The 13,018-nt window shown below is 53.2% G+C and overlaps 1 protein-coding gene across 19 annotated transcripts in view; it reads right to left on the reverse strand.

The window, feature by feature from the left end:
* The window catches only part of TACC2 (transforming acidic coiled-coil containing protein 2), a 203,112-nt gene that overhangs the window by 89,816 nt on the left and 100,278 nt on the right, over positions 1 to 13,018 (reverse strand). For 16 of the 19 annotated variants that reach the window (XM_066355383.1, XM_066355381.1, XM_066355390.1 and 13 more), the window contains one exon: positions 2,154 to 2,288. The exons of the other annotated variants lie outside the window; for them this stretch is intronic. In XM_066355383.1, the coding sequence (XP_066211480.1) occupies positions 2,154 to 2,288 (135 nt within the window). The remainder of the gene's footprint in view (positions 1 to 2,153; positions 2,289 to 13,018) is intronic. 19 annotated transcript variants of the gene reach the window in all.

A 13,018-nucleotide genomic window follows, 5' to 3' on the forward strand; every position in this document is an offset into this window, starting at 1 on the left:
GAGAACCCTGACGAACACGACCTTCAGCCAAGCAACCAAGGTCAGCGTCGACAGCCACAAGCCATGCTGACAGTGTGTACCCTTGACATCAGGTGATGAAAATGTCACTTTAATCTCTGTGGTCTTCCTCCCTAATCCCGACTCCTGACTGACCAGGTGAAAGACACCAGACAAATCCTAGCTGAGGGACACTCTGAGAATTACCCGACCAACCAGCCCTCCCTCGGGTCTATCAAAAACAAGGAAAGTGGGAGAAACAGTCCCAGCCAGGGGACATGACAACTAAACGCAATGTGGTGTCCTGGATAGGGTCCGGAACGGAAAAGGAACCATTAGGGGGAAAAATAAGGAAATCCGGATAAACTATTGACTTTAATGAATAATAATGGATCAAAGTTCATTCATTGTGCCAAATGCATTCACACTGTTAAGACGTGAAGAACAGGGAAACCGGGCTGGGGGTAAATAGGAACTCTTTACACTCTCGTCTCAATTTTTGGGTAAATCTAAAACTATTCTGAGAAATCTATTAATACAAAAAAAAAAAAAAAATTCCCCCTGGCAACCACTGGTATATTTTCTATTCCTTACTGGTTTTTTTGTCTTTTCCACAAGATCACATAAGTGGCATCATAGAGGATGTAAATTTCTGAGCCTGGCCCTTTTCACTTAGCGCAACGCATTTCAGGTTCATCTATCCAGCTGCTCGACTCTGTGGTCTGCTCCTTCCTACAGCTCAGCAGTATTCTCTAGGATGGATAGATATACCATACTTCATTTATTTATTCTCCGGTTGATTAACATCTGGTTGTTTCCATATATGAATATAGCTGCTATTAGGCATACAGGTTTCTAGGTGGATATATATTTTAATTTTTCATGGGTTAATACCTAAAAGTGGGTATTAGATGGCGATGTATGTTAAACTAAAGGGCAGAATATTTAAGAGGGAGTTTGTCTCTCTGCCTCTGCTCCTCTCACTAAAATTAAAAAATATATATTTAAGAATAATTTTATTTATTTCTTTAATGTTTATTTATTAAGCACATGCTATATGTCCAAAGAGAACCAAGCGTATCTCCCCAAACACCCATGAGTGCTCCTGTCCCCACACTGCCCGGACTGTCTCGCCACCAGAAAGCAGGCCCCTCATCTCTTTCCTCCCTCGGCCCCTGGCCAGGGGCCATAGTGGACAAGGCACTACATTGGAACCACGTAGGGGGGGCGGAGAGAGAATGAAGTTCCCGCTCTGCCACTGAGAAACCGAGGGACTACAGGTGAGTAACCCCAACAGCTGCAGGGAGCCCTCAGGAGATCACGGGGAGAAGGAGCTTACGCCCCACAGAATGCTGTCCAGGTAAGAGGAGCTCCCGGCGAACGCCATCCCCACCTCACCATCACTGCGCATTCTAGGACCACATCTGCACCACGTGACCTTCCTCTTCCCCGGTTCCTCTGTTACTTCTGGACATTCTGCTTTGACAGCTGGCCATCGAACGCTCTGCCCCGTCCCCCACCCCCCAGGGTCTCACCCTCTCCCTGGGCTTAGTTCCAGCGCCTCTGCGCCTCCCCAGCGAGCAGGGGCTCTCTCGGACCACAGGCTTTCCCTTCACGACCCATCCAGGTGAATTAGCTCTCCCCAACAAAATGCTGCCCAAGAAGGCCCATCGTGTGGGCGGGCCGCACCCAATCAGTGGATGACTTAAGAGAAAAAGACGGAGGTCCCCAAGGAAGAGGGAACTCTGTGAGCAGCGGACAGCCTTCAGACTCAACTGCCATACCAACTCCTCCCCGGGTCTGCAGCCTGTAGGCCAGCCTGCGGGCTTAGACTTGCTAGTCTCCACATCTGCACGAGCCAGCTCCTTAAAATCAATCTCTCTCTGCATATATATTTACACACACACACCTTTTCTCTGTGGCACCCTGATCACACGCTTGCCCACCAGGGCATCCTCACATTGTCACCCGGAGAACTTGCTAGTAAGGGAAAACTTAGATCAGCTCCAGCCCAGATGATCACAGGCACGGACAGCATCACGGGTCCAAACTGTCAACACCTAGCTGGCGCTGCCGCAAATTCAGCTCATCCCAAGGCCTGGGGGTGGAGACCGCCAGGGCCAGCGGCTTTGGAGGGAGAGAGCTTTGTACAATACCTGCTCAAGTCTTTGGCCAGACCCTGGCAGGACGGACTGGAAGCTTCTACTCCATCACCAGCAGAGGCAGGAGGCAAAGACACGTGTTCTGGGGCCGTGGAAGGGAGACCAGCATGGGTAACGGCCGGGGAGGCACTGAGGACACAAAGGGAGAATTATTCCCAATGACACTCAGCTCATTAATGGCACATTCATCAGGGCCCCCACACCCAACCCACCCACCACCCACAAGGAACGGGCTATTTAAAGACCCAGCATACTGCGTCCCCGGGCTTCCCCCCCCCCCAGTTCCCAGGCCCCGGGGCAGACACCATGGAGGCACAGCCTGCAGTGTGGAACCCCCAGGCTGGGCCGGGAATTCCTCTGAGATTTCTTTGAGGGAGGCAGTTTGGCTATTCAGGACACTCTCTGTGAGCCGTCTTGCTTGATTTGTTTTGGGGAGGGGTTTTTGCACGATCATTTCTAATCTTTTAAATGGAATGAAACTGTGAGTTGGGGACTAAAGTACAACTCCGTCAACTCCCCATGACTTGCCCCACAAATCCACGGCTTAAGAAAAGTCAAGGCAAAAAGGCTGATAGGTAACCGAGGAACCTTCTCCCTGGTGGAGGATTTCTATAGCAGAGTGATGTCCCTCGTTCAGTGGGTGAGTGCCCCCTGCTGGACAGCCAGGGCAAGGCCTGGAGTGTGTAGGGAGACCACTTGGGGGGACAGAGAAGGTGGGAAGGACGGCCACCTGCAAACACACCCTCAGAAGCCAAAAGTCACAGGCATGGAGCTCACAACAGCTGTGATTTTGCCAATACCCGCCCCAGACCAGAGCCGGGGAGCCGTTTTCAGGGTGGGCTGGCCCACAGACTTCTCTCCAGATTTCCACACTGCTGTCCACAGGGGAGCTGGCAGGGCTGAAGGGGCCCAGCGGGAAATACGTGACTCAGCACCGAGAGCCTGAAATCCAGCCTGAGGTCAAAACCGGGGCTGGAGGCTCCACAGCCCTGGGGCGGAGACGCATTCCTCCCCTCCCGGGGTGAGCACCTGCAGGAAGCCCCCAGACTGCAGAACAGCAAGACGCTCGGGTTTCTGGGTCAAGAGTGTCCTGCCAAGTTCCACCGCCTCCAACTCCACCTCCAAGGCTGGCTGCCTTCCTGGCCCGGAGGACAGCTGCCAAGGGTACCCCGCACCCACCGCCCTGAAAGAATGCTCAGTCCTGCCCCAAATCCCAACACAGCTTAGCAGGTCTTGCAAGGCCCCGCTTCTGCCTCAACCCCCACATCCACCACCCTTCCCCTCCGCTGCTCTGCTCCAGCGGGCCAGGCCTCCCTCTGCACCCACAACACTGCCTCCTGGGCTTGCGACCCGTGCCCCCGCCAGGCCCGCAATTCCTCAGATCCCATGCCTCAGCTTGGACATCACGGGCCAGCAGATACAAAAGCAGTGGTAGCTCGTCCTCAGTGGGTGTCCTGTCCCAGGGGGCCTGTGTTGGGTGTCCAGTCCTCTATGTACAGCACCAGGGGCTTTACATAGGAGAGCCGTGGAGTCCCACGTGGCTATGACCAAGCCAAGTGTCGGGAGCAGACGCAGGGCTGGAACCCACGGGGAGAAAAGCAGAGAGCAATGACCCTGAGTGAAATGACGAGTGCTTGGCCAGACCCCAGCAAAAGTGCAAAGTGGGTTTACAGATGAAGAGACGCCTGGCTTGTTCAGACTGTTATTTGTAACAACTCGGACAGTGGCTAAAATAATATATTTTGTAAAGGAATGACTCAAATAAATACTGCAAACTATTGGGGGCTTTTAAGCTCTTCACGAGCCATTTTCATCATTTGAAAGCCTACATGTATTCATATTCATAAGCAGTAAATAGGCCACTTACAGACCCAAACTTCTGGTCTAACAATTAGCTTCCCAAAGAAGTCACACTGGCCACACCCCTTCCTCGGCACACCCCATGATAATTCCAGTCTGATTTAATGCAAACGGAGGAAAGGTGGGCTCGTTTGCCATTCTGTCACGGGAAAGGGACCCCATCAACATGCGAGGACAGATGTCTGTCTCTGAAAACCCAGACGAAGCGGTGGGGAGACTGCCTTAGATCTGAGGTCTCTGAGCCAGGCCAACTCTGCAAGGTGATGCAGGTGACAATCACCTGGCACTGATGAGGGTGTCCCCATGCTGCAGGCTGTCCCCCACCCCAGGCAATGCCCCGGGGCTCCGCTGATCTGGGCAGCCTCGCCGGACTGGAGAGAGTGGTGCTGGCCCCGGCAGCCTTCCCTCCGCTGGCCCGACCCCCACTGGCCTGCTCCCATCTGCCAAAGGCACCAAACAAATGACTCAATGGCTCTTTTAAGAATGGCACCGCCCCTCCCGCCTGGCCTCCAGCCTGTTGGCCAGGGAAGGTCAGGCCCTAACAGGGAAGCGCTCAGTGACTCACTGCCGAAGCTCCGATTCACGGACACCCCCACCCCCAGACCAGTCCCAGCCCCAGCTGGACCCCTGGACCCTCCCAGCCCTCCTCCTCCCCTGAATTCCGCCAGCTAGGTTAGGGGCACCACCAGCCAGCCTGGTCCTGGCACCAAAAGTCAGGACTGTCCTCGACTCTTCTGCTTGGTTTCCTCACCCTAGTGGCCCCTCATCACCTCCTCTTCCTGTTGAGTCACCCCCTTCTCTGCCATGGCCCCCTCGGCTGGTCAGGGCCTGACTCCTGCCTCCCCCTCCGTTCTTGCACATCTGCCCCCGCAGACACCAGAATGACCCAACTCGAGCTCTGACCAGGTCCTTTCCTTGCCGAACATCTCCACCCCCAGCCTTCAGGAAGCAGGAAAAACCTCCCAGACTCCAGGCTCCTGCAACCCACCTCTGTCCCCTCCTGGCTTTGTCCCCTCCCTCCTCCGCCTGCTCGAACCCCCCAAGCCCATCCCCTGAGGCTCCTGGCATCCCTCACCTCTGTGTGTTTGCTCAAGCAGCCCTGCCCTGAATGCCCTCCTACCTCTCAGAACCCCATCTCATAATTATCCTGAGGTGCACCCAGATAAGGAAGCCCCCCACCCAGTGAGAGTAACCATGCCCACCCTGCACTGCCAGGCTGGGCTCCACCTCTGAGCACCCTGTTTTATGCTAACGTGTCCTTTTCTCCTGTTGGAGCCTCCGCCCTCACGGTCTCTCCAGCAACGCCCCCACCCCCCCACCCCCCACTCTGCACAGAGCCCGGCACAGGAAAAGTCCTCGGTACGTGACGGCCCCTTTCTTTTTTTTTTTTTTTTTAATTAATTTTAATGGGGTGACATCAATAAATCAGGGCACATATATTCAAAGAAAACATGTCCAGGTTATCTTGTCACTCAATTATGTTGCATACCCATCACCCAAAGTCAGATTGTCCTCCCTCACCTTCTATCTAGTTTTCTTTGTGCCTCTCCCCGTCCCCCTTCCCCCCCCCCCCAACCACCACACTCTTGTCCATGATGTGACGGCCCCTTTCCATCGAGCACTGGCTTCCCAAACAGGCCACCAACTGTCCTATCTTTCTGGAATCCCAACCCTCTGAAGAGAGACCAGCAACATAATCTGCAAGCAAAATGGGGTGTAAATGAATGCAAGTGAAAACACCCTGCCCGGTGCAGAAAGCGTTAAGAACTTCAAGATGGCACCAAGCACAGTGCCCCAGGCAAGGGCCCGGGCTGCACGCCCAGGAGGCCAGATCTGGTTCTAGACCCCGAGGAAGAACTTCCATTGGTTCCCTCTAAGACCCCTGAGCTGCCCGAGGGCAACGTCACCAGAGCAGAGACGAAAAGCAAGTGAGGACAACTCAACTTCTCTCTGACAACTCTTGTCCCCACTCAAGTATCCCACGAGTGAGTGAGCGGCTGTGACTCGTTTTAAAGACATTACCTTCAGGGAGGGAGCTGGGCCCCCTCCAATGCCCAGCACCCACTTCCACCCTCGGGGAACCGCAAACCCCACAGGGAGGCAGGAAGGGCACTGAGACCCGTCTGCATACAGGTGGCCTTTGACCCCTGCAGGGCATTTACTTTCCTTCCCTGGACCTCCCCCTCTGGGCAGTGGGTCAGGGGCAGGGGGCAGGGTGACTCTCCGGTGTAAACGTCTAGACCCCTCTTCCCATTTAAGGAGTTAATCAATGTTTTCCACACCTTTGGAATAACAACAACAATAAAAAAACCCAAACAATTCCGATTCGCACAGAGCATCTATATTTTTAGAAGATAAAGGAAAGAATTTAAGGCTTTTTAAAAAAATTTTTTTCTTTTTCAGAAGAGAGTTGACAAAGGAGGCACACAAACCACCACACTTCTTGCAGACAGACATGTCTTATTGATCAAAGCATTCCTGCAGGCTGGGCCCAGCGGGAGGGGGCCTCAGAATCCTTCTCAACACAGATCCCCGGGGGACCGCCACCAATGGGTCAGAGCATGCCACCCCTGATCCTGCACCTCGCCAAGGTCCTCACAAACAGCGGGTCCCACTGACTGTTCGGGTGCAGTGAGCACCCACACGGGGCCCGAGAGCCTCGGGGAATGTCCCTTCAGGGCTCGCATTCAGTCCCCACGGGCAGACCAGCCGCCGCAGTGAGCTCCTGTCAGCAACCGCTGCCTTCTGATTCCCTGTTCAGAGATTTGAGTCCTTCTTGGCAGGTCCCCCGCACTGAACTGACGGCAAATTTCATTTCAGAGATTGGCTAGAGTTACCACATTAAGCCCTTGTCCAAGGACAAACACCAAAGTGACCCTGGCTGTCAGAGAAGGGTGATAACGGCCCCCAAGATACAGGGCGAGCATATCACGTCCTGTCGGGCCAGATGGGCGACAGGCTTATCTCCCACGCCGCATCACCATCTGGAAGGGTATTAGCACAACGGCCTCCCTCACAGGCCTCTTGGTTTTTTCCTTCTTGAAATCCCCAAGCGCACACGATCACGTCATGGGGTGAGCGCGGAGGCCAGAGCCAGCTCAGACGAAGAGTGTGCTGTCGGCTACAGAAAGGAACGTGCTTTGAAAGTGCCGGTTTGGAGAGCTGAGCTTGGTCGATCGGAGCGCTAGACAGTCAGCCCGACGGAGACCTGGCGTTTGATTAAACGAGTCTAGGGACGGCAGATATGGCCTGCGCCTCCCAGACACCGCCGTGGGACAGCCACAGAGCCAACGTCAGGAGGTGCTCAGAGAGGCTTGCAAATTGGCTGGAAACTCCAAGGCGGACACACACAGAGCCATTTTGAGTGGCTGGCGAGATAAACCAGCACAGGAACCCCAGCCCGCGTGAGTCCACGTGAACAGCCCCCAGATACCGCTGACCCTCAGAAGCCCATCTGTGGGCGGCTCCGCACAGCGAACCCTGAACTAGCCTGGCCGTCCCTCCCCAGCAAGCTCTTGCCCTGTCTCCCTTCACAGGGCGCCGTCTGGGCTCAGAAGATAGAAATTACTTTTCAGCTTGGCTCAAGTGAAATTTAATTAGGAAGGATAATATTAACGAAGGGAACAGTCATAAACGCCATCTCCAACTTTACAAGAGGCTCTGATTCGGGTCGGATGAATAACTCCCACGCCCTCACGGGCACTTCCCTGGGTCCTCTTCCCAGGTGGCAAGACTCCCTGTGCGCCAGGATGGGCCTGCGGACAGGGGTGCAGACGTGGGCAGGCAGATGCCCGAGGAACCTGATCTCAGACCGACAAGCTCTTAACTATTTATTCAGAAAGTCAAAATCTACCTACACAGATAAGGCCATTCACAAAGCGTAGGAAAAAGAAAAGAACAAAACCCTGTGTTAGGCCCTGGCCGGTTGGCTCAGCGGTAGAGCGTTGGCCTAGCGTGCGGAGGACCCGGGTTCGATTCCCGGCCAGGGCACATAGGAGAAGCGCCCATTTGCTTCTCCACCCCTCCGCCGCGCCTTCCTCTCTGTCTCTCTCTTCCCCTCCCGCAGCCAGGCTCCATTGGAGCAAAGATGGCCCAGGCGCTGGGGATGGCTCTGTGGCCTCTGCCCCAGGCGCTAGAGTGGCTCTGGTCGCAATATGGCGACGCCCAGGATGGTCGCAACATGGCGACGCCCAGGATGGGCAGAGCATCGCCCCCTGGTGGGCAGAGCGTCGCCCCATGGTGGGCGTGCCGGGTGGATCCCGGTCGGGCGCATGCGGGAGTCTGTCTGACTGTCTCTCCCTGTTTCCAGCTTCAGAAAAGAAAATGAAAAAAAAAAACAAAAAAAAAAAAAAAACCCTGTGTTAGCGCGAGCCCTATGAAACGGTCAGTACTGGACAATCGCCAGCTGGACACAGGAAACTCAAAGGATCTGAACACATGTGTCAGTGCAACCCAATTTACGCAGCACTCTGGGTCCTGGTGACATAAATCCGTTTCATCAACGTGTACCTTTTAAGTGGTGCAAAGGTATCCTGTTATTTGGAGAAGAGTTCTCGGCGGTCATTTTTCTAAATTAAGAAAATCAACCTCCATTTTATCATGCTTTTGGCATGTTTTTAATGGCCATTTAGTCATGTTTTTAATAGTTGTCTGCTCAAGTGAAGGCTCAGCTAGCCTCCGCGAGGTAGTTGAACCCACCACACACGCATGCCCACAGCGGGAAGACGGAGAAACCTGCTGGGCAGACAGATGACACCAGAGCGAACCACGTGACCTGGACCGAGAGGAGAAACAGAAGCTGGAAGTCAGTATGCAGTCCCTGTGGTTTCCACTTTGAAAACCTCTGAAGCTCTCTGGCGAGGAGGAGGAGCTACCCATGCTCCTGGCTCGGTGGCCCGAAGGCAGCTGCTGGGACCAGGGTCCCGGTCCTGAGGAGCTGTTGACAGCCCGACTGGTGAGGAGAAACGCATCTGGCCCAGACTGCCTTACCCAGCGGTTCCTGGGATGGGACCCCCTCCCAGCAACAGCAGTGTCGCCTGGGAACGGTGAGAGATGCAGAGTCCCCAGGCCGCCTGAAGCCAACAGACACTCTGGGAAGGAGGCAGCCCTCCGAGCCGCTGTAACCGAGTTACTGTGCTGTTTGCTAAAGTCTGCCGTCCATGGACATGAGTCAGGGCAGTAGCTTTCTGGCTGTGTCCATGGGAGTCCTCCAGGTCCAAAGAGACCCCCTCTGTTTGGATTCCCGACGGTGGGAAAAGCAGAGGAGGGAACCGGACAGCCCATCCCACTGTTGAATACACGGTGACACAGCTGGCAGGTTTCATTTGGAAAATGGTTCTGCCGCTTTAACAAAAAAACTTTTTCAGACAATATTGAACAGTGAAAAGTACAAGTGCTCATGGGCAATCCAGCCATTAGTAGAACGTTCTTAAAGGTCTGGGCTCAGCTTGCTGCGCCAGCCGGGGATGCCAAAGGCACGGGGGAAGCTCACCCACTTCAAGTGGGCTCAGGGCTCTTCCCTGGGGCGGGGCACGTCTTGATGTCCTCCAGGGTTTTAAAAACGAGAAGGGGTGGTCAAAATCCCATTCCTTTAGTCTGAGACAGGGGTCCCCAAACTTTTTACACAGGGGGCCAGTTCATTGTCCCTCAGACCGTTGGAGGGCCGGACTATAAAAAAAAACTATGAACAAATCCCTACGCACACTGCACATATCTTATTTTAAAGTAAAAAAACAAAACGGGAACAAATACAATATTTAAAATAAAGAACAAGTAAATTTAAATCAACAAACTGACCAGTATTTCAATGGGAACTATGGGCCTGCTTTTGGCTAATGAGATGGTCAATGTGCTCCTCTCACTGACCACCAATGAAAGAGGTGCCCCTTCCGAAAGTGTGGCGGGGGCCGGATAAATGGCCTCAGGGGGCCGCATGCGGCCTGTGGGCCGTAGTTTGGGGACCCCTGAACTGAGAACTGCCTCCCTCAGAGATGGGGTGCCGTTTCTCTCTCCCTTCCTATTCGGAAGGAAGAGCTCTTAGCAGGGAAGGGCACAGCCCCAGAGAATCCGCAGGTGAGAGCGGCGGAGGAGAGAGGTCTGCTCTGTGTTTCTTTCCTGTGGCTTAAAGCAAATACTGCAGCCCACTTTTAAAAAAAAATTTTTTTTTAGAAAACACTTTAAAATTTTTAATTGCAATTTAATTTTTTAAAGTACCAAGCCTGCGTCTGCAGGGAGGCAGACCTCAGGAGAGGACTGTTGCTGCCTCCTCTCCGCCTGGTTTTCTTCCCCTCCTATCTCTCTGTCTCACATATCCTCCACCCTCACCCAACCCCCACCTCTCCAGACCCCGCTCTAAACAGGAAGTGGAGGGAGACCCCTGGGCAGTGCTATGGTCTGAATGTTTGTGTCCCTGCCCCCAAAACTCACAAGTTAGAATCATAACCTCCAAAGTGATGGTATTAGGAGGTGGGCCCTTTGGGAGGTGATTAGGTCATGAGGGTGGAGCCCTCGTGAATGGAATTGGTGCCCTTGTAAATGAGACCCTCCAGAGCTCGCCAGCCCCTACTGCCATGTGAGGTCACAGAGAGAAGTCTAACCCACAAGAGTGGTGTGGGCCCTCGCCTGACCCCCCCACCCCATCACACACCCCCCCACCCCCGGCACCTTGATCACAGACTTCCAGCTTTGAGAACTGTGAGCAATAAACTTCCGCTATTTATAAGCTACCCCGTCTGTGAGCACAACTGGACTAAAACAGGTAAGATGGGGAGTAGGGCCACACTGAGGTTTAAAAGGCCACCACTGCCTGACCAGGTGGTGGCGCAGTGGATAGAGCGTCGGACTGGGATGCGGAAGGACCCAGGTTCGAGACCCCGAGCTCACCAGCTTGAGCGCGGGCTCATTTGGCTTGAGCAAAGAGCTCACCAGCTTGGACTCAAGGTCGCTGGCTCCAGCAGGGGGTTACTCGGTCTGCTGAAGGCCCACGGTCAAGACACATGTGAGAAAGCAATCAATGAACAACTAAGAAGTCGCAACGCGCAACGAGAAACTGATGATTGATGCTTCTCATCTCTCTCCGTTCCTGTCTGTCTGTCCCTGTCTATCTCTGCCTCTTTAAAAAAAAAAAAAAAAAAAAAAAAAAAAGGCCACCGCTGCACACCCACAACGCCCTGCTTACCCCCACAGATCGGCAAGGGTAAGTGCAGCTGATGGTCATCATTGGCAGGAGTTCTACAGAGTCAGCACAGACACTGAATTAGCAGATACTGAACTCTGGTTCCTAGAGGACATACAGGGCTAAGTTCCTGCAAGCCTCCGGCCACCAGTTTTGTCAATCAATCAATGCATACCTTGCTTTAGGTGTATTTCTGTTTAAAGACACCTTATTTAATACAGCATCCCCCACCCCCATCCATGAAACCACAGATAATACCAAACTCTATCTACAGCATGTTTTTCTTCTTAGACATACATACACTTTACTGCTTTTCTTCGGCAAATCCAAATTGCCAGCATCACTACTCTTGTGCTTCGGGGCAAGCATTAAGTCAAATAGGGGTGACTTGAACACAAGCACGGAGAAATCCCAACGGTTGAGCTGATCACCAAGATGGTTGGTTACTAAGCGACGCATGGGCAGGAGGCCTAAACAGCATGGAGACATTGGACGAAGGGAGGATTCACATCCAGGGCCATCTTGAACTTACGAATTGTTTACTTCTGGAATTTTCCACTTAATATTTTTGGGCCACAGTTGACCGCAGGCACCAGAAACCATGGAAAGCGAAACCGAGGACAAGACAGGGCAACTGTATATAACGCTGATTCGCTAGCACCGAATTCACGGCCAACATCACGATGACTCACTCCTGAACAAAGCGTACCTAACACAGGTATTTTCCCCACTAGGTACATCACAGCCTTCTTGTGCTTAGAAACACTAGACAGCACTTCAGCATTGTGCTTAGGGCCCATTCTAAATAGCAAAGTCATCAACAAAATTCACAAAATTACATAAGCAACATGGCTCTCAATATTACCTTGAAAGGACTTGTTCACAGTTTGAATGCAGAAAACCCCAGACAGAGTGTTGCCTTGCTCCGTCTCAGCTGGGACCACACACGTCAGACTCAAATTTTCTGCTGTTCTGTGCATGCCCGTGAACTGACCATGGAGTCACAAATAAATCTTAATGAGTAGGTAAGTTCACAGATACGGAATCTGTGTAGAATGAGGACTGACTGTATTTTGCAGAGACATTGGTGACCAAAGCCAGACCAATCCCTGCTCCTAGGAGAACTGCCTCTTTCCCACCAATTTCTAGTAAAACCAAGACAACACAACTCCAGACAACGATTCATTAACACCCAGCATGGCACCCACACCACTCGGTCAGCACAGAAATCTACCTGAATCCTTCTACTGGGAAACAGAGCCAGAAAGCGGGCCATGTTCTCAGCCCCGATAAAATCTGTCCTTAGTCACCGGTTCCATCCTACGTCCTGTGGTCACGTTGGTCATGGTCAAAGATGACACGACTTCTTTATTCAATGCCTTCCTCGGTCTTGAGAGAGGTCAGTGATGTTGGCAGCCTCCCATGGGGTGGTGGAATGAGGAACCCTGGCTCTCTCAGCCGCTGGAGACACCCAGACCCAGGCTTGGCAGCCAATCGGACCTGCTTCAAATCCCAGCTCTGCCCCTTACGAGCTGCGTGCCCTTGAGCACGGTCATGTTTCTGAGCGACAATCTGCTCATCTGTAAAGTTGTGTCATAGCAGAACCCCCACCTCCCCGGGCACCAGGAGAGGCATTCAGTGTGGGGCCTGGAGCACAGACAGTGCTGTCAACAGGAGCTTTAAGAGCAGACACCATCCTGGGACAACCCCTTCAAAGTACACTACACGGTCTTAGGTCTGGGAAGGGGATTTAGAAGCGCCAGTAACGCCACCTCCTGGACTTTAGTCCTCCTGACAACCACCCAGGCAAGTCGTCCTGCGTCCT

The sequence above is a fragment of the Saccopteryx leptura genome, chromosome 13, assembly GCF_036850995.1.
Source record: "Saccopteryx leptura isolate mSacLep1 chromosome 13, mSacLep1_pri_phased_curated, whole genome shotgun sequence".
Lineage (NCBI taxonomy): Eukaryota > Metazoa > Chordata > Mammalia > Chiroptera > Emballonuridae > Saccopteryx > Saccopteryx leptura.